At 33.1% G+C, this 27,855-nt stretch overlaps 1 protein-coding gene across 1 annotated transcript in view; it reads left to right on the top strand.

The window, feature by feature from the left end:
* The window catches only part of LOC131807067 (acetylcholine receptor subunit alpha-like), a 70,334-nt gene that overhangs the window by 19,727 nt on the left and 22,752 nt on the right, over positions 1-27,855 (top strand). The window contains exons 3-4 of the mRNA XM_059132091.1: positions 21,505-21,673; positions 22,169-22,305. Of these exons, the coding sequence (XP_058988074.1) occupies positions 21,505-21,673; positions 22,169-22,305 (306 nt within the window). The remainder of the gene's footprint in view (positions 1-21,504; positions 21,674-22,168; positions 22,306-27,855) is intronic.

Below are 27,855 nucleotides of genomic sequence, written 5' to 3'. Positions count from 1 at the left end.
CTCTTTAAAATTATCCTTAAAGTAACCCACATTTAAACGCTTAAAGGTTCTTTAAAAGATATCCTTAAAGATCCCAGTTTAAAAGATTCAAGATCCTTAAAAAAGTTGTAAAAACTATGTTTTGAAAAATCCACAGTTAATGGATTGAAGGTCCTTCAAAAATTTCCTTAAAAATCCACGTTTAAAACCTTGAAGTTCCTTCAAAAAATGTGCTTTTAAAATCCAAGATCCTTAAAAAAGTTGGTTTAAAAAACCAGGTTTGAAAAATCCACAGTTACTGGATTGAAGGTCCTTCAAAAATTTCCTAAAAAAACCCAAGTTTAAAACCTTGAAGTTCCTTCAAAAATGTGCTTTGAAAATCCAGGTTTAAAGGCTTGAAGGTCCTCAAAACATTCTTTAAAAAATTCATGTTTGTAAGTTTGAAAGTCTCCCAAAAATATGTATTAAAAATCCACCTTCTTGAAAAACTATTTTCAAAAAAATCTATACATAAAAAATCTCCGCCTACAGACCTTAATGTCCTTGACAAATTACTATCTAAGAAACACCGTTTATAGACTCGATGGTCCTTCACAAAATATTCTTTAAGAAATCAACTTTATATATTTGATAGTCCTTCAGAAAATTTTGCTAAAATCCACGTTTTAAAATTTCAGGTTTATCCTTTTAAATATCCACGTTTTTATACATGGCAGTTCTTGAAAAAATATGTTCTAAAAATTAAGGTTTATAGCCTTGAAAAAATATCCTTTTAAAAATCGATGTTTATGGTCTTGGTAGTCCTTGAAAAAATATCTTTTTAAAAATCCACGCTTATAGCCCAGGTTGAAAAACTATCCTTTTAAAAATTCAAGTTTATGGTCTTTATAGTCCTTAAAAAAATATCTTTTTCAAAAGTCCTTGTTGGTCCTTGAAAAACATATCCTTTTAAAAATCCGGGTTTATAGCACAGATGGTCCTTGAAAAAATATCCTTTTAAAAATTCACGTTTATGGTCTTGGTAGTCCTTGAAAAACTATATTTTTAAAAATCCACGTTTATGGTCTTGGTAGACTTTAAAAATATTCTTTTAAAAATTCACGTTTAGTAGTCCTTGAAAACATATCCTTTTAAAAATTCACGCTTATGGCCTTTGTAGTGTTTAAAGTCTTGGTAGTTCTTAAAAAATATATCCTTTTAAAAATCCACGTTAATAGCTTTGGTAGTCCATGAAAAAATATCCTTTTAAAAATCCACGTTAATAGCTTTGGTAGTCCATGAAAAAATATCCTTTTAAAAATCCACGTTTATATCCTGGATAGTCCTTGAAAATATTTTCAAATTTTCTTTTATATTTTCGCTTGAACTTAAAAGAACCTTGTCTAAATTTCGAAATTTCAATTAACTACGTGTCCTGTGGCATGTAGCGAACTCTAGCTGTTCGCAAACTGATTGACAGCTCAAAACAGATATGTATTTCAAAATCATCTAAACATGGCTAAAACTCAATTTTCCAATTAAATTTCAATTTTTGTAATTGAAATGCAAATTCCCATCCCCCACCCCGCAATCATTCACCCTTCTCAGCGTTCAATTAAATCGCAATATTTTACGCTCGGTCACAGCTTTCTTTTGACATTCAACTTTTCATATTTGATTTGCGAGTTAAGCGCCACACAGCTGTGATTCCAAAACATTTATTCATTCGTTCGTTCATTTCATGCTCTTTGTTGTCTCTTAACCCCAGAGAGAGATTAGATTACACAAGGATTAAATATATTTATGATTTATTGGAGTATCCTGCAAGTTGTGTTTTTATTGTTGCCACAAATACCACGGAGGTTCTGCTCTGCGTCGAGGATTGTTGCCACGAGTTCAAATACCTGGGCGACAAAGCAATTCGAAAGCATTTCGATGTGGTGGTACAAGTGTAATGTCTAGTGCGGTGGTTATTCGCATCCTAAGGACCTGTGAAAACGGCGTAAATCTTGTTTAAGACATTTATGCCAAACACAAAGGCCAGGACACGATCACCACTGCAGGTATGAGAGGGGGAGAGAGACCGTCTGTGCTCCAGCATACATGGTCGGGCTAAATAGATTTATTACTTTGCAGTCTAATGGTTCAATGGGCACCTCAAAGAATCCTATCTCCTCTCTCATGCCATTATCATCACCCCATCTCTACTTCTCCTGTTTCAAAGCAAAAAATGTCTAATGACATCTGCCTAGCTGCTGGAATTTCGAAACTAGTCTTTTTTCTCCCACTCTTCCCCTTTTTTGTTTAGCTGTCAAACAAAAAAGTCATCTTGTTAGCCTTTCAACTAGCCTTTGATTTCGTCGAGTGTTCTCTGCTGCTAATTCAGTTGGCAGGTTTTTTTTTTCTCTGTCGCTCCCACTTTTCATTGCCTTTTTGTGCCAGGATGGAGGCCAAACTTATTGAAATATGAGTGGCTGACAATGTTTGCTGCTGCTGTTGTTGTATGGTCCTTCTATGTTTACCATTTTGAAGAGCAAAAAACGAACAACCGGCTGCCGGATGACTGGCTGGCCCCAATTGGTCTCGTATTGACTTGCCTGGTATTTGGACAGAGCGTTTTTCTTTTTCTTTGTTTTGACAAAGGTTGCTTTAACTTTCGAAATATCTATTGAAGATTTTTTTCTGTGCCAGTCGTCGTGTGCTGTTCCCTCCAGGTCCTCACACTGGAGGCACATGGACGCGGTCATACGTTTTTGATTTATTTATTATTATTCGCAAATAAATTATGTTCGAAGCATTTCCACATCGACACCCATCCACTTCTACATACGGAATCGTATTAACACATGTGTTGGTATGTACATAGGTATATATGTTGTATATAATGTTGCCATTTTTGTGACGTTGCAGAGACGACCAAAATAAATCGTTTTTCCAGCTAAAATAAATATATGAAAATAAAAACCCATCAAAAGTCTCAAGGCACAGGATGAGAAAATCTTACAAGTGCCACAGCTACGGCTGTATGTCTTTTGAAAAATTTTATAAAATTTACGGATATGGCTATTAAAAAAAAAAAATACCTATCCACGACTGTGATTAAGTTAGCCCTTGAAAAAAGTAACAAAATCACTCCTATATTCATGTTTTTATCCTTAAAGGTATTTGAAAAAATATTTTTGAAAAAACAACCTCTTTTAAAGGACCTCAAAAATTATTCTAAAATAACATCCACTCAGAACAATTTATGAAAAATAATTCTAAAAACTTCATACTAAATGTCCTTGAAAAATGTTTTTCAAAATCCACGCTAAAATGTCCTTAAAAATAATACATATAAAAATAATTCATAAAAAATATTCGTATAACATACATTTTGTGGGATTTTTCATTTTGTTCCACGGCTATGTGTTTGTAAGCCATGGAAAATTGTTTAAATTATCCATGAAGTCCTGAAAAAAACCTAAATATAAAAAAAAAAACTATAAAATAATAATCAAAAAACGAAATCAAATATAAAGTTTTTGGAAAAAAAGGCTAGCTTACTCCTTGAAAAAGATTTCTTACAAAATCATAGTTTAAGTATTCAATTCAACATATTCTTAAAACGTCCAAGCAAAAGTCCTTACAAAAATACACTAAAATTGCACTGCAGAAAATCCTTAACAAGATATTAAAAAAAAAGAAGCTCGATTATGTCCTGAATAATAACAGAACTAAAATCCACGATTATGGTATTGAATATCCCTAAACAAGTATTTACAAAAAATCCGCTTTTAAGGTCCTGGTTGTCCTTGAAAATATATTCCTAATAAAACCGCGTATATGGTTCTGATTTTTCTTGAAAAAATATTTCCAAAGAATTTACGAGTATTATACTTATTTTCCTTGAGAAAATATTAACAACAACACGGTCCCGAAAATCCTTGTTAGTCCTTGAGTAAATATTCTTAATAAATCCACATCTAATGTGCTGTTAGTCCTTGAAAAATTATTCATAAAAAACATGATTATGGAACCGAAAATCCTTGCTAGTCCTTGAAAAAATATTCGTAAAAAATTCACATTTTTTTCCTGTTAGTCCTTGAAAAAATATTCTTAAAAACCCCACGTTTATGGTCATGAATATCCTTGAATTATTATTTACCAAAAAATCCACTTTTATGGTCCTCAATATCCTTAAATTATTTTTAATAAAAAATCCACGTTTATAGTCCTGAATATCCTTGAATACTTATAAAATCCAGGTTTATGATCCTGAATATCCTTGAATTATTATATATTAAAAAATCTACGTTTATGGTCTTGAATATCCATAAATTATTTTTCATAAAATATCCACGTTTATAGTCCTGGATATCCTTGAATACTTATATATTACAAAATCCAGGTTTATGATCCTGAATATCCTTGAATTATTATATATTAAAAAATCCACGTTTATGGTCCTCAATATCCTTAAATTATTATATATTAAAAAATCCACGTGTATGGTCCTGAATATCTTTGAATTATTATTCTTACAAACACAAGTTTATTGTTAAAAAAAATCCAGGTTTATTGTCCTGAACATCATTGAAAAAAATAATCTTAAGAAATACAGGTTTATTGTTCTGTTAGTGCTTGAAAAAATATTCTAAAAAAATCCAAGTTTATTGTCCTGTTAGTCCTTGAAAAAAAAAATAATCTTAAAAAATCCTTGAAAAATATTCTTAAAAAATCCACGTTTATTGTCCTGTTAGTCCTTGAAAAAAAAAATAATCATAAAAAATGCAGGTTTATTGTTCTGTTAGTCTTTGAAAAAATATTCGTAAAAAATCCACTTTTTTGGTTCTTAATATCCTAGAATTGATTTTCTTAAACAATTCATGGTTATGGTCCTTATTGTCCTTGAAAAACCACTGTAAAATATATACGTATATGGTTCTGAAAATCCTTGAAAAAATATCCTTAAAAATCCACCCTGAAAATCCTTGAAATAATATTCTTAAAAATCTACGTTTATTATTCTTATTCAAAAAATCCTAATTTATGGTCCTTATTATCCTTGAAAAAATATTCTTAAAAAATGCACGCCTATGGCCTGATTGTCCTGGCAAAAATATTCTTAAAAATGCACGCTTATGTCCTGATTGTGAATATCTGAATATCTTATTCTTAAAAAATTCTCACTTATGGTCCCTATTATCCTTAAAAAAATATTCTTAAAAAATCCTCGCTTATGGTCCTTATTATCTTTAAAAAAAAAACATTCTTAAAAATCCACGCTTATGCCCTGATTATCCTGGCAAAAATATTCTTAAAAAAATGTGGCTCTAAATATCCTTTCAAAAATATTTCAAAAACTGTTATAGTCCTGATTATATTCGAAAAAAATGTTTCAAATTTTCATGTTTATGTTTGTAGTACTGATTAACCTTGAAAAAATATGTTTGAAAATTTTCTTATCATAAAATTGTTTTCCAAACCATGATGGTACTTAAAGGAATATTATATATTCTTAAAATCCCAACTTTATATTTTAAGTTTCTAAAGCTCCTTAAAAAATCACATTGAAAGCTCTGGTAAGTCTTAAAAATATCATAAAATTTGACTTCATCGAGAGCTCCGACGAAACTTGGTAAATTTTAGAAAATGTAGTTGTTCTTAAAAAAAATATTTTAAAAATGTCAAAGTCTGTAGGTCCTTGAAAAAATATTCTCAAAACATTAATGTTTAACAAGCCTTCACTTTTTGGCCCTAAAAAGATGTTCTCAAAAAGTCGACGACTTTTTCTCGTTGAGAAAATATATATATTTTTTATTAATCCAAGTAGACAGGTTTGATTATCTTTGAAAAATAATTTCAAAAAACCTTGAAAAAATATTTTTACTTAAATCACACATCGTGTCTTTGATCCTGGTCCTTGTAAAATCATTCTTTGAAATCCATGTTTATAGATCTGTTAGCACTTAAAAAATAACTTTAAAAATCCATGGATGGTCCTTGGAAAAATACATTCCATTATTCAAGACATGCAAAAAAGGAACCGATAATACATCCATAAATATTTTTTTTTTAATTTATTCGGGGGGACTCTGAGAAAAAAATTCCTAAACATTAAAGATGTTGGTACTATTAGTCCTTAAAAAATATTTTTTTTCAATTCACGACATCTCCCTGATAATCCTTGGAACACTATTCTTAAAATGATTCTGATCGTGCATAGAATTTTTTGTTCAAAATTCAAGGTTGGGCATTAAAAAATCGTCTTTGAAAAAAAAATCTTGAAAAAATCAACGATTGTTTGCTGAGAAATTAGTTTAAAACTCTGCGATATCTCCCCGATAGTCCTTGGAAAACTATGTTTACAATGGTCCTGATTATCCTTAAAAAATATATTTTTATGCATCCAGGTAAATGACTCAATTGTCGAGAAAAATACCTAAAAAATCAAACTTTTTTATCAAAAGGGACCCCAAAAAATATTTTCTACCCAGATGATCATCCTTAACATAAAAATTTTCTCAAAAAATCATCGCCGACACATCGGTTGTTCTTTGAAAAAAAATCTTAAAACAAAATTTTGGGTTTGCCAAAATGAGTTCAATGGCAACCCTGCCTCCTACAATTCTGAGATATTCGATATTGCCGCTGCCACAGGCATATCCTTTTTTGTTTCTATGCTCTGTGTGTGTGTGTTTTTTTTTTTTTTTCACCAGTTCCTCATAAGATTTCTGGTTGGCCCTTTTTTCGCCATTACAAAGTCTAGGGCAGAGGTATGGCAGGTTTTGTATTTCGATGCGTTTTATTGGCAATATGTTGATGTCGTTCTCCACGTTGTCGTTGTCGTTGGAACCCTTGGGGCACTTGGAATGGTTTCTACTTAGTTATGTGGCCGTTGTTGTTGCTTCTGCTGATTTTTTTGCACATTGTTTCCTTCATATATTTTCTATCCACGAGCATTGATGCTGCTGCTTCTGTTGTCTTGTTTGGTTCGTTTTTATTTTTCTTTGTTTGTTTGTTTGTTTGTTTGTTCGCCACGTTCCTTCCTTCATTCTTTTGATGTTAACAATGTGACCTACATTTAGCATCTTGTAAGGATAAGGCAGAACAGAACACAACCAACAAAAAACAACAGCAAGAACAAACAACCAAATAACAAAAACAACATTGAAAAGTGTTCACACATAAATATATAGGCAAATAACACCCGCACGTACACAGGCATACATATGGTGGATAGGTGGACATAAGAGTGGGTCGAAAGCTTAAAGAGGTAGCATGCCCTTAAATTAAATTTTAAAACTATTAATAGGATATGACAACATAATTACAGTGTGAGATGAAAAAACTGCAACCAACTTCACTGCTGTCAAACTTCAATGGTTCGAAAAGTAAAGAAGCAACTTGACGGAAACCCGCGTCGGAATGGTCGAAAAATGATATCGCAATATTCCATTCGGCAAATATTGAAAAATGAGCTCGGGGTAAAGCCATTGAAATTGAAACAAGTAAAAAAGCTGTAAGTTCGGCCAGGCCGAACTTTGAATACCCTCCACCATTTGGTACGAATTTAACAATTTTCAAAAAAAAAAAAAAAAATAAAAATAAAAGGATTTTAAAATTCTGTTAAAATCATGTAGCCGTATATTAGAGTCTATATGGCGACGTGGACCTTTGTCACAAGGCAACTTATATCACAATATTCAAATGCGAAACTTGAAAAAATCCGTTTATAATTTAGCTAAAAACGTCAAAATCGTCGAATATAGGGTGGTACCATGGTGGTTATAAAACGTGGATCTGCACAGAAAATTTTTTGTCATAGGCTGTTATATCGAACTTCACGAACATCAAATGCGAAATTTGAAACAATTCCGGTAAATAGGTTCGCTAAAATCATGAAAATACCGAAGATCGGGGGTACCGTTATATGGGGGCTATACGAAGGCGTGGTCCTGCACAGACAATTTTCTGTGATAGGCTGTAGCATCCATTACGAACTTCAAATACTAAATTTGAAATAGTTCCGGTAAATAATGTCGCTAAAATCATCAAAATACTGAATATTGGGAGGTACCGTTATATGGGGGCTATACGAAGACGTAGACCTACATGGCTTATTTTCTGTCTTAGGATGTAGTATCTATTACGAACTTCAAAAACCAAAATTGAAGCAATTCCGGTAAATAATGTGGCTAAAATGATCAAAATACCGAATATCGGGGGTACCGTTACATGGGGGCTATACGAAGACGTGGACCTACATTGCCCATTTTCTGTTTTATGCTGTAGTATCTATTAAAAACTTGAAATACCAAATTTGAAACAATTCCGGTAAATAATGTAGCTAAAATCATCAAAATACCGAATATCGGGAGGTACAGTTATATGGGAGCTATCCGAAGACGTGGACCTATATGGCCTATTTTCAATACCAAAAGTCCTGCAGACATAGTACACATTTGAGTAAAATTTTATCAACCTACTTCATTTCGTTCGGAAGCTAGAGTGATTTCCACAGACGGACGGACGGATAGACGGACAGACGGACGGACATTGATAAATCGACATAGAATTTTATGCTGATTAAGAATATATATACTTTGTGGGGTCTAAAATGTATGTTTCGAGGTGTTACAAACGGAATGACAAACTTAATATACCCTCCATACTTTGGTGGAGGGTATAAAAAGTGCAAGAACTTACACCGCAACAGAAAGAAAATAGACTCAAAAGAGTTAAAGAGTTGCTTCGCTTGGCCGAAAGAGGTGAACTCCCTAATTTGGGTTTCTCCGATGAGAAAATATTCGTTGTCCTGCAGTTTGTAAAAAAAAAATGATTTGCCAAAGAGGTCAGCTAAAAATGTGCACCATCGGTTGGCCACCAGAACTCAAGCTCCGGCCATGGAGATGGTGTTGGCCGCCATAGCAGCCGATGGTCGCTCTCTCGTATTAATCGACCGTGGCATCAGAATAAATGCCGAATATTATCGCGAAATTCAAAGTATTCTGGAGGGTATATTAAAGCTTTGCGCACGCAAACATTTTGACCGCAGACCTTGGGTATTTCCACGGAACTCAGCACAATCGCGTTCAGCACGTGTCACCCAAGAATGGTTACAAAATGAGGTTCATCACTTCATTTCCAGCGCACAATGGCCACCAAAATCTCCGGACACCTATTGGACTACCGTTGGACTATTGTGTCTGGAGTATTTTGGAAAGCAAGGTTGGCACTAAAAAATACGAAAATATCGATCATCTCAAGCAAGCTCTTCGCCCGAAATGGGCCAAAATACCGCAGAGCAACATTCGGGCAGCATGTGATGGTTTCATTGGCCGCTTGAAGGCCATAATTCGTGGCAAATGTGACCAATTCGAACAAATCTGAACTTATTCTTAAATTTGATGCTATTTCCGACGTTTTTCTTTTATTCAATAAATTAAAAATAAATTATGGCGTTTGACTTTGTTGCATTTTTTATCTTACCCTGTATTTCAACTTTTTAGGTATTAAAGCCATTTTTGTATTATTTAGATATTAACTTTAAACTGAAAAATATTACGGTATTAATCATGGATTTAGGTTTATGTCAATCCCTTTGGTATTTTTTCTATAAACCCCAGACTTTTTTCTGCTTCTCTTTGATGAATGAATGAAATTGAAATTATATGTGTCAATCTCATTCCACCCCAATGTCGCCATGTGAATTTCTCCCTCTCTCACTCTCCCTCTCTCTCCTCTTTGTAAAAGTGGATAACTTTTATGGACCATTCTCTGATCTAACAACTAAAAGTTATTCAATTTGTTAAAAGTTTGCTCCGAAATGTAATTTACTGTTAAGCTAAAAACTCGAAAAAAATAATTATAATTTTAAAATGGAAAAAATAAGCACAGAATATTTTGCGAGTTAACCACTACAGAATTTAATGCAACTTCAGGGGGTAAAGTGTGCAGATTATTCTGTTATGAGAGATTTGCAAACATTACCATAACCAGTATAAACAGTTGTTTGATGATTTATTTTAATAATTTATAAACATTTCGGAAACTTAGCTCAAAGCCGAAGTACTTTAATATGAGAAAACTTAGAGAATTTAAAATTATTAAATGTAGTGGTGTAGTAACATAACAATGGAAATGTGGAAAAATTTACTGGATATAAAAATATTTTTGTATTTTTTTAAAGGCCACAGAGGTGAATTTTTCAAAATATTTCCTCAAGTACCATCTGAGCAATAATCGTGGATTTAAAAAAAAAAAAATGTCATTATCTTAAAATAATTTTTTTCAAGTGTCTAAAACCAAGTGAGTGGTAATCTTGATTTTTTATGAATATTTTTGGCCAACAACCAAAAAATACTTTTTTATTTCAAGAAACTCTTCAGCAGGGTTATGATTCGAGGATTTTATAAAAAATATTTTTCCCGGGACCATCAAGGTTAAAATACGTAAATTACTATAAGCATGAATTTAAAAAAAAAATCTTCCATGGACCATCAAAACTATAACCGCGTATTAAAAAAATAGTAACCACAAGAGTAAAATCTTGGATTTAAAAAAATTTTATCTTCCATTGATCATCGGAGCTAAAATATTTATTTATCTCTTTAATTGACTACAAATATACTCATGACCCCTGGAAAAATATTCCGCGATTATGGAACTAGAAAATAATATTTTTGATTATGCCCCTGGTGTCCATTGGAGGAAAATGCTTTAAAAATCCGCTCTTCTTAAACAAATCCACGACCATTGGTCTCCTGGTCCATGTTTTTATACTAGGTTTTCTTTTAAAATCAACGATTAAAGCCCTGAGAGATGTCGAAAAAGACATCTAAAATATCCTTGAAATTTTTCCACAATTTTTTTCCTCAAAAATGTTCTCAGATAAAAAATATGAAAAATACGCTTTGAGGTCTTGGTTATTCTTGAAAAATATTTTGGAAAATAATTGTTATCTTGTTGTTGCAAAATGGTCAGGCTTAATACCATTATTATTATTTTTATAAAAACAACGTTTGTTTATTAGTGGAGAACGATGATAATGTTTACCAGGAAGAAAGGCAGGGTCGTTCTCCACTAATAAACAAATGTTGTTTTTATAAAAACAACAATAATGGGATTAAGCCTGACCATTTTGCAACAACAAAATGCTATGGTATCACGAACAAACAAGCGAACACTTATCTAATATTGTTATCTTTAAAAGAAATTATTATCTAATAGTCCACAATAAAAAAATTCTTAAAAAGAAAAAATATTTAAAAAAAAACACATTGCAAGATCTGACGAGCCTAAAAATCACAAATTTTTACTTTATTAAATGCTATGATGGGCCTTGAAAAATTAATAGTTTTTGAAATTTTTTTTCAAAAATATATCCAAGTCTGTGGGTTTTTGAGAAAAAAATATTCTCAAAACATCCACGTTTTGCAAAACAACTATTATAGCCCTTCTAAAATATCTATAAAAATTTTCCATTTATGATCCGCAGTTATTTTCCTCGAAAAATTTTCTCTAGCAAACACATGGATATACTTCTAATTGTTTTTACAGCATTTCATTGGGAATTCCTCAATTATTGTCTTCAAGGATCTCGGGAACTATTCTTAAAAGATTGTCCTCAAAAAATCCGCCATTATAGACTTAATACTAGCTTTGATTGTGATAGAAAAAAGGCCCTTATAAAGACCTAATGGTCCTGGAAAATATATTTTTTAAAAATCCACGTTTATTGTCCTGTTAGTTCTTAAATAAAATATTCTTTAAAAACTACGTTTATTGTCCCGATGGTCCTTGAAAAATATTCTTTAAAGATTCACATGTATTGTCCTGATGGTCCTTTAAAATATTATTTAAAAAATCCACGTTTATTATCCTGTCCATCCTTGAAAAATATTCTTTAAAAATCTACGTTTATTGTCCTGTTAGTCCTTGATAAATATTCTTTAAAAATCTACGTTTATTGTCCTGTTAGTCCTTGATAAATATTCTTTAAAAAACCACGTCTATTGCTAGGATGTTCCTTGAAAAAATATTCTTTAAAAAATCCACGTCTATTGCTAGGATGGTCCTTGAAAAATATTCTTTAAAAAATCCACGTCTATTGCTAGGATGGTCCTTGAAAAATATTCTTTAAAAAATCCACGTCTATTGCTTGGATGGTCCTTGAAAATATTCTTTAAAAATCCATGTCTATTGCTAGGATGGTCCCTGAAAAATATTCTTTAAAAAATCCACGTCTATTGCTAGGATGGTCCTTGAAAAATATTCTTTAAAAAAACCACGTCTATTGCTTGGATGGTCCTTGAAAATATTCTTTAAAAATCCATGTCTATTGCTAGGATGGTCCTTGAAAAATATTCTTTAAAAAATCCACGTCTATTGCTAGGATGGTCCTTGAAAATATTCTTTAAAAAATCCACGTCTATTGCTTAGATGGTCCTTGAAAAATATTCTTTAAAAAATCCACGTCTATTGCTTAGATGGTCCTTGAAAAATATTCTTTAAAAAATCCACGTCTATTGCTAGGATGGTCCTTGAAAAATATTCTTTTAAAAATCCACGTCTATTGCTTGGATGGTCCTTGAAAATATTCTTTAAAAAATCCACGTCTATTGCTTAGATGGTCCTTGAAAAATATTCTTTAAAAAATCCACGTCTATTGCTTAGATGGTCCTTGAAAAATATTCTTTAAAAATCCACGTCTATTGCTTAGATGGTCCTTGAAAAATATTCTCTAAAAAATCCACGTCTATTGCTAGGATGGTCCTTGAAAAATATTCTTTAAAAATCCACGTCTATTGCTAGGATGGTCCTTGAAAAAATATTCTTTAAAAATCCACGTCTATTGCTAGGATGGTCCTTGAAAAATATTCTTTAAAAATCCACGTCTATTGCTAGGATGGTCCTTGAAAAAATATTCTTTAAAAATCCACGTCTATTGCTAGGATGGTCCTTCAAAAAATATTCTTTAAAAATCCACGTCTATTGCTAGGATGGTCCTTGAAAAAATATTCTTTAAAAATCCACGTCTATTGCTTGGATGGTCCTTGAAAAACATTCTTTAAAAAATCCACGTCTATTGCTTGGATGGTCCTTGAAAAATATTCTTTAAAAATCCACGTCTATTGCTTGGATGGTCCTTGAAAAATATTCTTTAAAAAATCCACGTCTATTGCTTGGATGGTCCTTGAAAAATATTCTTTAAAAAATCCACGTCTATTGCTTGGATGGTCCTTGAAAAATATTCTATAAAAAATCCACCTCTATTGCTTGGATGGTCCTTGAAAAATATTCTTTAAAAAATCCACGTCTATTACTTGGATGGTCCTTGAAAAATATTCTTTAAAAAATCCACGTCTATTGCTTGAATGGTCCTTGAAAAATAATCTTTAAAAAATCCTCGTCTATTGCTTGGATGGTCCTTGAAAAATAATCTTTAAAAAATCCACATCTATTGCTTGGATGGTCCTTGAAAAATATTCTTTAAAAAATCCACGTCTATTACTGGGATGGTCCTTGAAAAATATTCTTTAAAAAATCCACGTCTATTGCTTGGATGGTCCTTGAAAAATATTCTTTAAAAATTCACGTCTATTGCTAGGATGGTCCTTGAAAAAATATTCTTTAAAAATCCACATCTATTGCTTGGATGGTCCTTGAAAAATATTCTTTAAAAATTCACGTCTATTGCTACGATGGTCCTTGAAAAAATATTCTTTAAAAATCCACGTCTATTGCTTGGATGGTCCTTGAAAAATATTCTTTAAAAAATCCACGTCTATTGCTTAGATGGTCCTTGAAAAAATATTCTTTAAAAATCCACGTTTATTGCTTGGATGGTCCTTGAAAAATAATCTTTAAAAAATCCACGTCTATTGCTTGGATGGTCCTTGAAAAATATTCTTTAAAAAATCCACGTCTATTGCATGGATGGTTCTTGAAAAATATTCTTTAAAAAATCCATGTCTATTGCATGGATGGTCCTTGAAAAATATTCTTTAACAAATCCACGTCTATTGCATGGGTGGTTCTTGAAAAATATTCTTTAAAAAATCCACGTCTATTGCTTGGATGGTTCTTGAAAAATATTCTTAAAAAATCCACGTTTGTTGTCCTGGAGGTCCTTGAAAAAACATTCTTTAAAAAATCCACGTTTATTGTCCTTGAAAAAAATATATTCTTTAAAAATCCACGTATATTATCCTTGAAAAAAAAAATTTTAAATAACTACGATTATTTTCCTATAAATAAATTCCGTGATTAAAAATGTCATATTGTTCCTTGAATATATTTTATTTATCAGCCAGAAATAATAAAAAAATCCACATTATACTCCTAATTGTCCTGATGGTTCTTGAAAAAAAGTTTCTTTGAAAAATCTTTGAGAAGAGTTGTTAAAAATCCACGCTTCTGATCCTGAAAAAAATGTTTTTAATTAAACTAAATTTCTAAACTTTTTCCCATTTTGATCTCTGTTTACCATTTTACCACTATACATCAAAACCTTGGAAATCGCCAACTATAAAATTTCCTCTTTTATTTCATTACAATTTAAAATCTCTCTGGAGAGAAAACATTTACTCTGTTCATGAAATTTTCTATAATATTGAATTTCAATTTATTTTTATATAATATTTTTAAAAATTAACCCATCAACGCAACACTAAATATGAAATTATTTTCAAAATATTCTAAACATTTTTAATGCAGCTGCCAACAGCATCCGAGCCCCATGGAATTCCCATAAATATTTTGTGAATTTATTTTAACGGTATAACAAATTCAAATTTAGTTAGCGATGCTCCGCTCCCAGCTCCTCCTACCCCCTCCACCACACATAAGCCTATTTCGATGCAACTACCAAAATTTTTCGAATGACATGACTGACTGACATGCATTGAATTCCTTCGGAAGTGCATCATCATAATTTTATGAAAATGTTGCCAATGTTGATGATGCCGAATGTTGTGTGTGTCATTGTGTATTTTGTGTGAGTGTGTGTGTGCAACCTGTCATACAAACGAAAAAAAACTCAACTTCTACCGGATGTTTTGTTCCTAATTGAATTAGGCGGAAATGAACATCCGTCCGCTCGCTTTTAATCAAAGTGAAACAAGTTTTCAGTTTCGTTTTTTGTTTCATTTGTTGTATTTTTTTTTTTTTTTTTTTTTGAAAAAAAAAATAGTTAAAGCTTCTGCTTAGTTTTAACACTGGGCGGGCCTGCCAGGATGCCATGCCATGTCTACTTTAATTCTCTATCAGAGCGAAATGCTCCTCGGTACACTTATGAAACTAAACATTAATCACCAGAGATGAGCTCTTCTATTTTATGATTTATGGCTTTGTACGTAAGTTTTTTTTTTTTTTTTTTTTTGTTTCGTTATACTGCTGTTGTTGTTGTTGCTATTATTGTTATTGCTGTTTTATTTTCACATTCTTTATCGGCTACCCCTTGCTGCTGGGAATTTCTGCCACTTTTTTGCTATTGTTATTTTTGTTCTTGGGTGGCTGGTCGAACTGAACAATATATAACTGCAAAATAAGGAGTGTTGAAAAAAACACACACATATATATGATTTACACACACTCCGATATATCAGAGTGAATGGCTATGTATGTGTGTGCGTGGCATAGCATGAGAATTGCATTAAAAACTGATATGGTAGATTATGTTCATATGGATCATGACATTTGTGAACTGTCCAGGATATTAATGATAGATCACATGTTTCAATTTATAAAAGGAATCTTAAAAAGAGTTTTGGGTCATTTTTAAATTATATTTTCCCTGGAAAATCAGGACCATAAAATTAGATTAAAAATATTTTTTGAAGGACTATCAGCATGATAAACGTGGATTTATCTAATGACTTTTTTCAAGGACGTTCAGTCCAGTATTTAAAATTACTTTTCAAAGGCATCAGAACTGTAACTGTGGATATAAAAAATAAACTTTTCAGGACATTCAACTATTAGCTTTGGGTTTTAAAGAATATTTTTTGAACTTCTGAATTTTTTAATGAACATTACTTTAGAACTATTAACGTAGAATTTTGTAAGAAATTATACCTCCACCATAATATGGAGGGTATATTTAGTTTGTCATTCCGTTTGTAACAACTCGAAATATACATTTTAGACCCCACAAAGTGTATATATTCTTGATCAGCATAAAATTCTATGTCGATTTGCGAACGAAATAAAGTAGGTTGATAAAATTTCATTCAAATGTTTATTATGTTTGCAGGACTTTTGGTATTGAAAATGGGCCGTGTAGCTCCACGTTTTGGTATAGCCAATATATATCGGTACCTCCCGAAATTCGGTATTTTGATGATTTTAGCGACATTCTTCACCGGAATTGTTTCAAATTTGGTGTTTGAAGTTCGAAATGGATACTACAGCCTGAGACAGAAAATTGTCTGTCCAAGTCCACGTCTTCGTATAGCCCCCATATAACAGTACCTCCCTGTATTCGGTATTTTAATGATTTTAGCGACATTATTCACCGGAAATGGATACTACAGCCTATGACAGAAAATTGTCTGTGCAGGTTCACGTTTTTGTATAGCCCCCACATAATAGTGCCTCCCTATATTCGGTGTTTTGATGAAGCTGGTCCACGTCGTCGTATAGACCCTAATATAACGGCTACATTCCGTATTTTTAAGATTTTAACAGAACTTAAAGGATTTTCTTTTTTTAAAAATTGCCAATTTCGTTCCTAATGGTGAAGGGTATTCAAAGTTCGGCCCGGCTGAACTTACAGATTTTTTACTTGTTTTTAGTAATTTTTATGGGCTTTCAGTGCTATAAACGAGAATTCAAGGATTTTGAGCGTTATTAAATAATAATTTTCACGGACCAACAGATTTATAAACGAGGCTTAAAACATAGACTTTTAATGTATCCTTTTTCAAACGTAGATTTTTAAAATAATATTATTTCAAGGACAACCAGGGCACTAAACATGGATTTTTTTAAGAATATTTCTTCGATGAAGATATATATTTAAAAAAAATTAAATACCTCAGATTTATAAACTTTAAATTTTTATAAAATATTTTCTAAACCTTGTTTTTTTTAGGACTTTCAAGGCTCTACACGTGGTTTATCAAAAATATGTTTTTCAAGGACCACCAGGATGTAAAAATGGATTTTTGTAATATTTTTCAGGGATCGCCAAAGCTATGAGCGTGGATTTTTAAAGAATATTTTTCAAGGAATATTTTAAGGACAATCGGAGTGAATTTCAAGGAGGATTTTAAAGTGGGGCTTTGAATAAATTTTATCTATCGGGCCTATAAACGCGATTTTTTTAAGAATAATTTTTCAAAGAAATTCACATTTTAAAAAGGACCTTTTTGGCTGTCAACATTTATTTTTTTTTAAGAATATTTCTCAAGGTTATTTTCCAACGTGGTTTTTTCAAAGGAATTTAATATGGAATATTATTTTCAAGAATAAAAATAATAATCGTGGATTTGTAACGAGTATTTTTCCAAAGACCATTACACCCTAATGGCGGTTTTTAAAAGAACCATCATGGCCATAATCATGGAAGTTACAAAAATATCTTTCCTTGACTACCAGACCATAATTTACGGGTTGTAAAGGATATTTTTTAAAGGCCCTTTCTTAAAACATATTATTTTCAAAAACCAATAGGTTCAAAATTTAGGTTTTATAAAGAATAGTTTTTAAGATTAGTTTTACAAAAGCTTTGTTTAGACATGTCAGACCACATTTTGCATATAAATGGGCCGCAATTTTTAGTCTGGATCGAAATTTGGAATAACCTCCATATGACGCCAGCTCCTAAATATATGAATGTTGCAGGCCCTAAATCGTTATTTTCAATCTTGGTACATCTAAATATTTCTCTCCACTAGAATGTGGTATTAACCGGTCCTTCTTCTTGTACCGGTACCAAATTTCAGATTTCAAGCAGTATCCGTTCATGCAATACCAAATTTTGTACCATTCAGTACCTTTGGTGTACATATTTTCTAGAACCCAAATCCTACACAACAACAGTAATCTTAATTCAAAATTTTTAGGACTCCAGCTCTATGGGTTGACCCAAATCCAAATTGTTCTAATAAATACTAATTGTTGAATTAAATACTAATTCAAAATTTCTGGATTCCAACTCTACCGGTTCTCCCAAAAATTTAAATTGTACCAAATTTAGTATTATTTAGTACACATAAGTACGAATTTCCAAAACTACCTACATACCTCAGCCCTACAATGAAATAGTAATTTTATTTACAAATTTTAGCATTCTAGCTCTATAAGTTCACCCAAACCGAAATCGAATTAAATGTAGTACCATGAGTACAAACTTCGAAAACTCCATCCATATCCCTTGTTAATTTCAAATTTCAGAACTCTACTTTCTTCCGTTCCTCCAAATTCAAATTGTACTAAATGTAGTACCGTTTAGTAATTTTCGTATACAAGAATGCACACATGCAATATTACCTCCTTACATCGACTCTACTTCTCAGTCTTATGATACGAAATGGTACCAAATATAGTACATTTTAGTACTTTTCGTACACTTATATTGCGTATTTTCAAAAACCCTTTGGTTTATCTCTCATACACTCCCTCATTGACCATCCATCAGTGACCCTCATTCCACTGCTTCCGCAAATACAAAGGATACAATATTAGTACCTTTTACTACTTTTCGTACCCTTTTAGTACGAATTTCAAGCAAGCGCTTCGCCAGCAATGGGCCGAAATACCGCACAGCAATATTCGGACAGCGTTGACGGTTTCATTGGCCGTTTGAAGGCCATGATTCGTGCCAAACATGACCAATTATAAGTAGTTACTTTGTTGGGTCTGACATAAGTATTTTCAGGAGTTACCAACGGAATGACAAAGTTAATGTGCCCTCCATAGTATGGTGAAGGCTATAAAAAACAATTTGGACAAAAATCGGGGGTTTGTTCAGTTTGGGCATTTCATCTCGTTTCTTCATAAATCTTTCTCGAAAAAAACCCTCCATATCTCATTATTGTTATGCTCCCCCCATTGGCTGCGAAATATTCTAAAACAAAGTCCTTCAAATGCTATCTTGCCAATGATATATTCATTTCCACTTCTGCTAAATTGGAAATTACAAATACTTGAAAGTCCTCATAACATTTCTTTATTATGTTAATGTGATTGTTTGATTGAATATATTCTTATGTGATTATCATATCCTTATTACTGCATCGCATCACTGAAAAATACAGATGAGGATACTTGAAAATGAAATTCAAAGAAGAAGAAAACAAAGAAGGAAAGGAAATGGAAATGGAAAATAAAAATCGCTTAATTGATGTGTTTTCACAACCGACACAACAGCAACAACAACAACACAAAAGATGAATTCTTTATTTTATTATTATCCTTGATGTGCTGGTCGAGTTAATTTTTCTTCTCCATCTCGAGGATACTGAGGACGAAGCAGCAGCATTCAATAAATCATTTAATTTCCATTCAATGTAACTGCATTGTTTATGTGTTTATTATACCCTCCACCATAGTATGGAGGGTATATCAAGTTTGTCATTCTGTTGGTAACACCTCGAAATATACATTTTAGAACCCACAAAGAATATGATCAGCATAAAATTCTATGTCGATTTAACGATGTCCTTCCGTCTGTAGAAATCCCTCTAGCTTTCGAACGAAATGCATATTATGTCTACAAGACTTTTGGTATTGAAAATGGGCCATTTAGGCCCACGTTAATCGTATAACCCTCATATAACGGTACCTCCCGATATTCGGTATTTTGATGGTTTAAGCGACATTATTGAGCGGAATTGTTTCAAATTTGGTATTTGATGTTCGTAATGGATGCTACAGCCTATGACAGGAGATTGTCTGTGCAGGTCCACGTTTTCGTATAGCCCCCATATAACGGTACCTCCCGATATTCGGTACTTTGTTGATTTTAGCGACATTATTCGTTGGAATTCATTCAAATTTGGTATTTGATGTTCGTAATGGATGCTACAGCCTATGACAGGAGATTGTCTGTCCAGGCCCACGTCTTCGTATATAACGGTACCCTCATATAACGGTACCTGCCGATATTCGGTATTTTGTTGATTTTAGCGACATTATTCACCAGAATTCTTTCAAATTTGGTATTTGATGTTCGTAATGGATGTTACAGCCTAAGATAGAAAATTGTCTCTGCAGGTCCACGTCTTCGTATAGCCCCCATATAACGACACCTTCCGATATTCGGTACTTTGTTGATTTTAGCGACATTATTTACGGGAATTGTTTCAAATTTGACATTTGAAGTTCGTTATGGTTGCTACAGCCTAAGACAGAAAATTGTCTGTGCAGGTCCACGTCTTTGTATAGCCCCCATATAACGGTACCTGCCGATATTCGGTACTTTGTTGATTTTAGCGACATTATTCACCAGAATTCTTTCAAATTTGGTATTTGATGTTCGTAATGGGTACTACAGCCCATGACAGGAGATTGTCTGTGCAGGTCCACGTCTTCGTATAGCCCCCATACAACGATATTTGTACTTTGTTGATTTTAGCGACATTATTCACCGGAATTCTTTCAAATTTGGTATTTGAAGTTCGTAATGGATACTACAGCCTAAGACAGAAAATTGTCCGTGCAGGTCCACGTCTTCGTGTAGCCCCCATATAACGGTACCTCCCCATATTCGACATTTTGATGGTTTTAGTGACATTATTCACCGGAATTCTTTCAAATTTGGTATTTGAAATTCGTAATGGATGCTACAGCTTAAGACAGAAAGTTGTCTGTGCAGGTCCACACCTTCGTATAGCCCCAATATAACGGTACCTCCCGATATTCGGTGTTTTGTTGATTTTAGCGGCGTTATTCACTTGAATTCTCTCAAATTTTGTATTTGATGTTCGTAGTGGATACTACAGCCTAAGACAGAAAATTGTCTGTGCAGATCCACATCTTCGTATAGCATCCATACCTCCCGATGCTTACCTCCCGATATTCGGTATTTTGATGATTTTTTCAAGTTTCTCATTTGAATATTGAAGTGGCTTATGACAAAACTTACCTATGCAGGTCCATGTCGTCGTATAGACCCTTGTATAACAGCTACATTCGGTATTTTAAGATTTTAACAGAATTTTTAACGGATTTTATTTATTTATTAATTTTTTTTTTTTTTGAGAATTCGTTCCAAATGGTGGAGGGTATTCAAAGTTCGGCCCGGCCGAAATTATAGCTTTTTTATTTGTTTTTATTGGATTTTCTTTTTCTGTTCTACTTCTTCTTCCGTCATTCATTCATTATCCTTTGTGAAGAAATGGCAGTGGTGGTAGCAATGATTTCCGTGCCAACTATTAATGATTGACCTCGCCAGAGCGCTGATAATGATGAGCGATAGTACACTACTAGTTTTCCATAACTTTTGGAAAATTTCAAAATTTTCCTCTTCGTTTTCCCACTACATTCTTTTGATTAATGTATTCTTTGTTGATGCTTTTTTCTCACATGTAACCCCTTTTTTCTTCTCTTCCGCAGAAATGAAAAATTCTATACGTGCTGCGACGAGCCGTACTTGGATATCACGTTTAATATCACAATGCGCCGTAAAACGCTCTTCTATACAGTTAATCTCATTATACCGTGTATGGGAATCAGTTTTTTAACGATTTTAGTATTTTATCTGCCATCAGATAGTGGTGAAAAAGTAAGTAAATTATTCAAAGCTCATCAAACACACACGCACACACACACACCCACAATCCCTGCAATTTGCCATGCCATGTTGGCCACACTAACACACACTCACAGACAACGACCCATTACTTTTCCTTTTTGTCTTTTTTGTCATAAATATTTATGTTTGAACATTTGTAACTGACGTATCGTGAAGATGCTGGCGAGGATGATGATGATGACGACATCAAATACGATTACATCTCTCTAGCAGTTACAGTCATCCTCTTCAAGCCAGCAAAAAAAAATCAGAGAAGGACTTGATTTGCATCAAACTTTAATATTCTTTGACTTGACTATATTTTGTCTGTCTGTGTGCGAGTGTGTGTACATGTGTATGTGTGTGCGCTCAAAATAATTCTGGTCCTTTATTCTGCATTACTGATGCTGATGATGTTTTCTTTTTTTTCCCTACTGCCTTTTGTTGTTTTTTTTCGGTTCGTTTTTTTTTTTCTTCTTTTTGCAGGTCTCATTAAGCATATCCATTTTACTGTCGTTGACTGTGTTCTTCTTGCTGCTGGCGGAAATTATTCCGCCAACATCGTTAGTTGTGCCGCTTTTAGGGAAATTTGTACTTTTTACAATGATACTCGACACATTCAGGTAAGTCAAAGACTCTGTTTTTTTGCAGGTTATTATAACACCTAGACACCTACATGGTAATGTATGCGAGGCTTACATTTCGTAACATATATATTAATTTGTAAGTGTGATAATGTCTGATCAATAGACAGGGTATGAGATATTCTATAATTTTTTGGAAGAGAACATGGAGAAAATCTTATTATTTTGGAGATGGAATTTTTTTTCGTGAAAATACCAATTTCTCGTCCATGAGAAATGTATTTAAAATTTCCATAGCAACATTTTTGTAGAAAATTTTAATGGTTTCTATTCCTTATTGGTGTAGGATATATTTGAATGCCTTTAAGTATAGAAATCTTCTGTAAGATATGTTTCTGCATAGAAGACCTCTGAAAGCTTTTTTCCTAACCTTGGAAGGCACAAAAGTGTAGTCCATATATAGCGGACTGCAAGGCGTTCTTTAGATAAACCTTTTAAAAGAACCATTTACTTATCGATGGAATGAGGTCTGCTATCCATAAAAGATCTCTGGAAGGTATCTTTACATATGAGGTCTTCTGTGTATTCAAGACCTCTTAAAGGCTCCCCCAGGTATAGAAGAAGGAAGACCCCTGAAACTTCTTCTAAGTTGAAAAGACCACTAGAAAGACCTTGATGTGCTGGTCGACATAATTTTCTTCTCCATCTCGAGGATACTGAGGACGAAGCAGCATTCAATAAATAATTTGATTTCTATTCAATGTTCATTGTTTATGTGTTTATTATACCCTCCACCATAGTATGGAGGGTATATGAAGTTTGTCATTCTGTTTGTAACGCCTCGAAATATACATTTTAGACATCACAAAGTATTTATATTCTGATCAGCATAAAATTCTATGTCGATTTAGCGATGTCCTTCCGTCTGTGGAAATCACCCTAGCTTCCGAACGAATTGAAGTAGATTGATGAAATTTTACTAAAATGTATATTATGTCTACAGGACTTTAGGTCCACGTTTTGGTATAGCCCCCACATATCTGTACCTCGCGATATTCGGTATTTTGATGATTTCAGCGACATCATTTACCGCAATTGTTTCAAAATTGATATTTGAAGTTCGTAATGGATACTACGGCTTAACACAGAAAACGGACCATGTAGGTACACGTCTTCGTATAGCCCCCATATAACGGTACCTCCCCATAATCGGTATTTTGATGATTTCAAAGACATTATTTACCGAAACTATTTCAAATTTGGTATTTGAAGTTCGTAATTAATTCTACAGCCTATGACAGAAAATTGTCTGTGCAGATCCACGTGTTCGTATAGCCTCCATATAAAGGTACCTCCCGATATTCGGTATTTTGATGGTTTTAGCGACATTATTCACCGGAATTGTTTAAACTTTGGCATTTGAAGTTCGTAATGGATACTACAGTCTATGGCAGGAGATTGTCCGTTCAGTTTCACGTCTTCGTATAGCCCCCATATAACGGTACCTCCCGATATTCGGTATTTTGATGAGTTTAGCTACATTATTCACCGGAATTGTTTAAACTTTGGTATTTGAAGTTCGTAATGGATACTACAGTCTACGACAGAAAATTGTCTGTGCAGGTCTATGTTTTATAACCCCCATTGTACTTCCCTATTTAAGGTAATTTGATGATTTTAGCTACATTATAAACAGATTGCTTTCAAGTTTCGCATTTGAATATTGTAATGGCTTGTGACAAATATTACCTTTGCAGGTCCATGTCGTAGTATAGACCCCAATATGACAGCTACTTTCGGTATTTTTAAGATTTTAGCAGAATTTTTAACGGATTTTATTTTTTGGAAAATTGCCAAATTTGTACCAAACGATGGAGGGTATTCAACGTTCGGCCGGCCGAACTTACTGCTTTTTTACTTGTTTCTAATTTGATACTGAACTCTCAAAAAATGTCTTAAAAAAAAGTTGTTAACATATTCGGTGTTGCACAGTGGTATGGGAGATATGCATGTTGCCTTTGCTCTGTAAAATGGTTTCCCATTATTTCATCACTTCAAAAATTTGTGGAGGTTAGTAGGCCAAACACAGAAAATAGTTTGCCCTTCTCAATGTCGCACTGGCCGCATGGAAATATTCACGCACTAATTAAATTTAACAAAAGCCCTTGCCACATAACCCATCCAACCATTCGCCACAAATTACTATTCAATCTGCAGCAGTATCTGCAGGAGTACTTTGGATAGCAAAGCACTCGATTAACTCAAGCAAGCACTTCGCCGGAAATGGGCCAAAATACCGCAGAGCAACATTTCTGCAGCTTGTGACGGTTTCATTGGCCGTTTGAAGACCATAATTCGTGCCAAAGGTGACCAATTCGAACAAATCTAAACTTATTCTAAAATTTGATGCTATTTCCGACATTTTTGCTTTCATTCAATAAAATTTAAAAAAAAAAATGTAGAAATTATGGCGTTTGACTTTGTTGCAGTTTTTTTTAACTCACCTTGTATAGCTCCCACATATGTTTCTTATCCGATTTCAAATTTGAATCGAGCTAAAGCCGCAATGCACATTTCATAATAGCCTTAGTGGATATAACATATTTTAGAAATATCCTCAAAATAAATTCTTTTTTTTTTTTTTGTAGGGGAAACAATACTAAATATGCAAATTGATATAGGCTATCTAATAGTCGGCCGCGTTTGTCTTTTTTACTCGTTATCTATTCTTTTACTAATATTAAGTTCATCATTGTCTTGTTCTTACCATTGCTCTACAACAACAACACATTTCCCATTTTAAAATCAATTCCAATTCAAATAAGTTAAACGAAAATGTTGACCAATTCCCCTGGGTAATATCGAAAACATATGAAATTCGAATAAAAAAATAAACCTACATACGCAGTATATCATTCTCTCCCTTACATATTGGTATTCTTTTTTGTGGCATTCCTTCCTTGGGGATTATGTTTTTGTCCCCTTTTGAAGCAGGCTGTCTGACCGCTTTCCACTCTAAAAACATAATTTCCTTTCAATAAACATTGTTTGTTTATCACAAAATACCTTAGTTTTCCCCCAAAAACTTTCTTCAGTTCCCCTTACGTTTCCCTTCCTCCCATTTTCCTACTCTTATGTTTGATCTACAGCTTAAATGTAATCCATCTGAGAAGAGGAGAAACCTAAATTTGAGCTCCTTTAAAAAATGTCACAACATTAAAAGATTATGTCAAAATAAAAGTAAATTTTTGGTAACATACACCGTAAAGGTGTTTGTTGGTTTTTTTTCTCTCTCTCTCCCTCTAGTGGAGAGAGGAACGGGGAGATACTGGCAATTCGTCTAAGGCTCTTAACGTTGTTGTGACTTCGCCCTTTGGGTAATATTTCAACATCAATTTAAACTAATTCGTTTAGCCGGTATTATTCTGTTGACAGTGGCATTATTTTGCGGTGATATGGCCCTGTCGTGGCATCAACAACGTCTAGCAGTTGTATGGCAAGTGGCAGGGCGAGAGCAGCAGCCCTTGTAAGAGGATAAGTTAACATTATTTTTCTTGTTTTGTTTTCGTCGAAATAAACCTAAATCCAATAATAACATAAGTGACAGACACCTATTTTATGAGTCACTTACTTTGCCATGCCGTGCGTATGATTTATATGGTATTTGTGTGGCAGTTGTAAAATAATGTTTAGCATACGACAGGGGGGTTTGTTAGGTTTCTTAGTTGGAATATCTAAGTAATAAGAGTTTTTTTCTGAAGTTAATTTCTTATGGATTCTCCATTCCAAATGACCAAAATTGGAACAGTCATAAACATAAAAAATTCATCGATTTCGTAAGATAATGAAATTCTATCAAATTTAAAGAAACGACATCCCTAGACTCCCATTGTAGGCACATTTTCTTCCTCGTCTCCAGATGGGATCGGCATTTTTTTAAACAAAGTGGAGGGTTGAATTGTGTGGGAAGTTTGAACAAACAGGGCACTTTATTCTTTTTGTATAAAATTGGATATTTTTTATATATTCTAATCAAATTTGGAAGCATTGCGAAAATATATTCTCACTGTGTACACATTCCTTAAAATATTCAAAAATCAAAAAAAATTAACAAAAAACTTAAAAAGTATCAGCCTGCTATTCATACATGTCAAAAATTGAGTTATGTATTAATTACAAAAAAGTTGATTATTCTTCAGAATTTCCAGATTTTTGGCCCGAATATGTTTGAAACAAAACGTTGTCAATAACTTCCTCTTCAATGTTTGTGAACTAAAATTTGTTCGTCATGGTCCGAAAACATAACGAATACTACTTGCTCATTTTCGAAGAAAAATGGCCCAACAAAGCCTCTGGACCACATATAAAATTTCAGAATTTCATATCTATACCAAATTTAGTACGTATATCAAAAAAATATATTCGCTTAATACCCAATTTAGTACCACTTATTACTTTTCGAACAATTATATTACACATTTCCAAAACCACGGCCAATATCTTAACTACAGATCCCAACAGTGACCTCTATATCAAGTTTCAGGAAAAAATTTAGTACTATTAAATATTTATTTTCTTTCAATTATTGTACCCATTTCCAGAGCGTCCTCCATATATCAATTCCAGATGCCAACCGAGACCTCAAAATCAAATTTGAGGTTTCCAGGCGCATTCCTTCACCCACTACCCAAATTTAGTACGTTACGTACAAATATATGACGCAATTCAAAACCACCGCCAAATCTCAAACACAGATCAGTAATCTAAATATGAAATTTCAGAATTTCCATTTCCACCTCTTCACGCAATTCCAAATGTGGTACACACTTCCAAAACCACCTTCTTATCTACAGACACCAACAGTTGTCACAAATTAAGGGAATCCAGTTATATCCCTTCACCCGATTTAGTACTTTTCGAAAAATTATAGTATGCATTTGCAAAATAACCACCAGATATTCCTATTCCTTCACACAGTGACAAATTTAGTACCACTTAGTACTTTTCGTACAAATAAAGGACTCATTTCCAATTCATCTCCTTATCAATTTCGGATACCAAGACCTCAACATTTAATTTTGAGAATTCCAGCCCGCATTTCCACAACACAACACAACAAAATTTCAGAATTTTATTTCTATCTCCTCACCCAATATCAAATATTTTGAGCATTCTACCGCTTTCACTTCACTCAATACCAAATTTAGTACCATTTAGTACATATTTATAGTACACATTTTCAAAACCACCTCCATATCTTAACCGCAGGCACCAACAATGACCCCAATGTCAATTTCAGGGTTTCAGCCCCATCCCTTCACCCTATACCAAATTTAGTACCATTCCTTTGGAACAAATATAGTACACATTTCCAAACCACTTCCAAATCTCAAACGCAAATACCATTAGTAATTTAAGTATCAAATTTCCGAATTTTATCTTTATTCCTTCACCCAATACCAAATTTATACCATTTAGCACTTTTCGTACAATCATAGTACACATTTCCGAAACCATCTCCATCTATCCAGGCAGCGGCGCTAATGCAAAATTTCAGATTTCAAGCACTATCTGGTCACACAATACCAA

This window comes from Musca domestica, unplaced genomic scaffold (assembly GCF_030504385.1).
Source record: "Musca domestica strain aabys unplaced genomic scaffold, Musca_domestica.polishedcontigs.V.1.1 95, whole genome shotgun sequence".
NCBI lineage: Eukaryota > Metazoa > Arthropoda > Insecta > Diptera > Muscidae > Musca > Musca domestica.
This window is presented reverse-complemented; position numbering and strand designations above follow the sequence as displayed.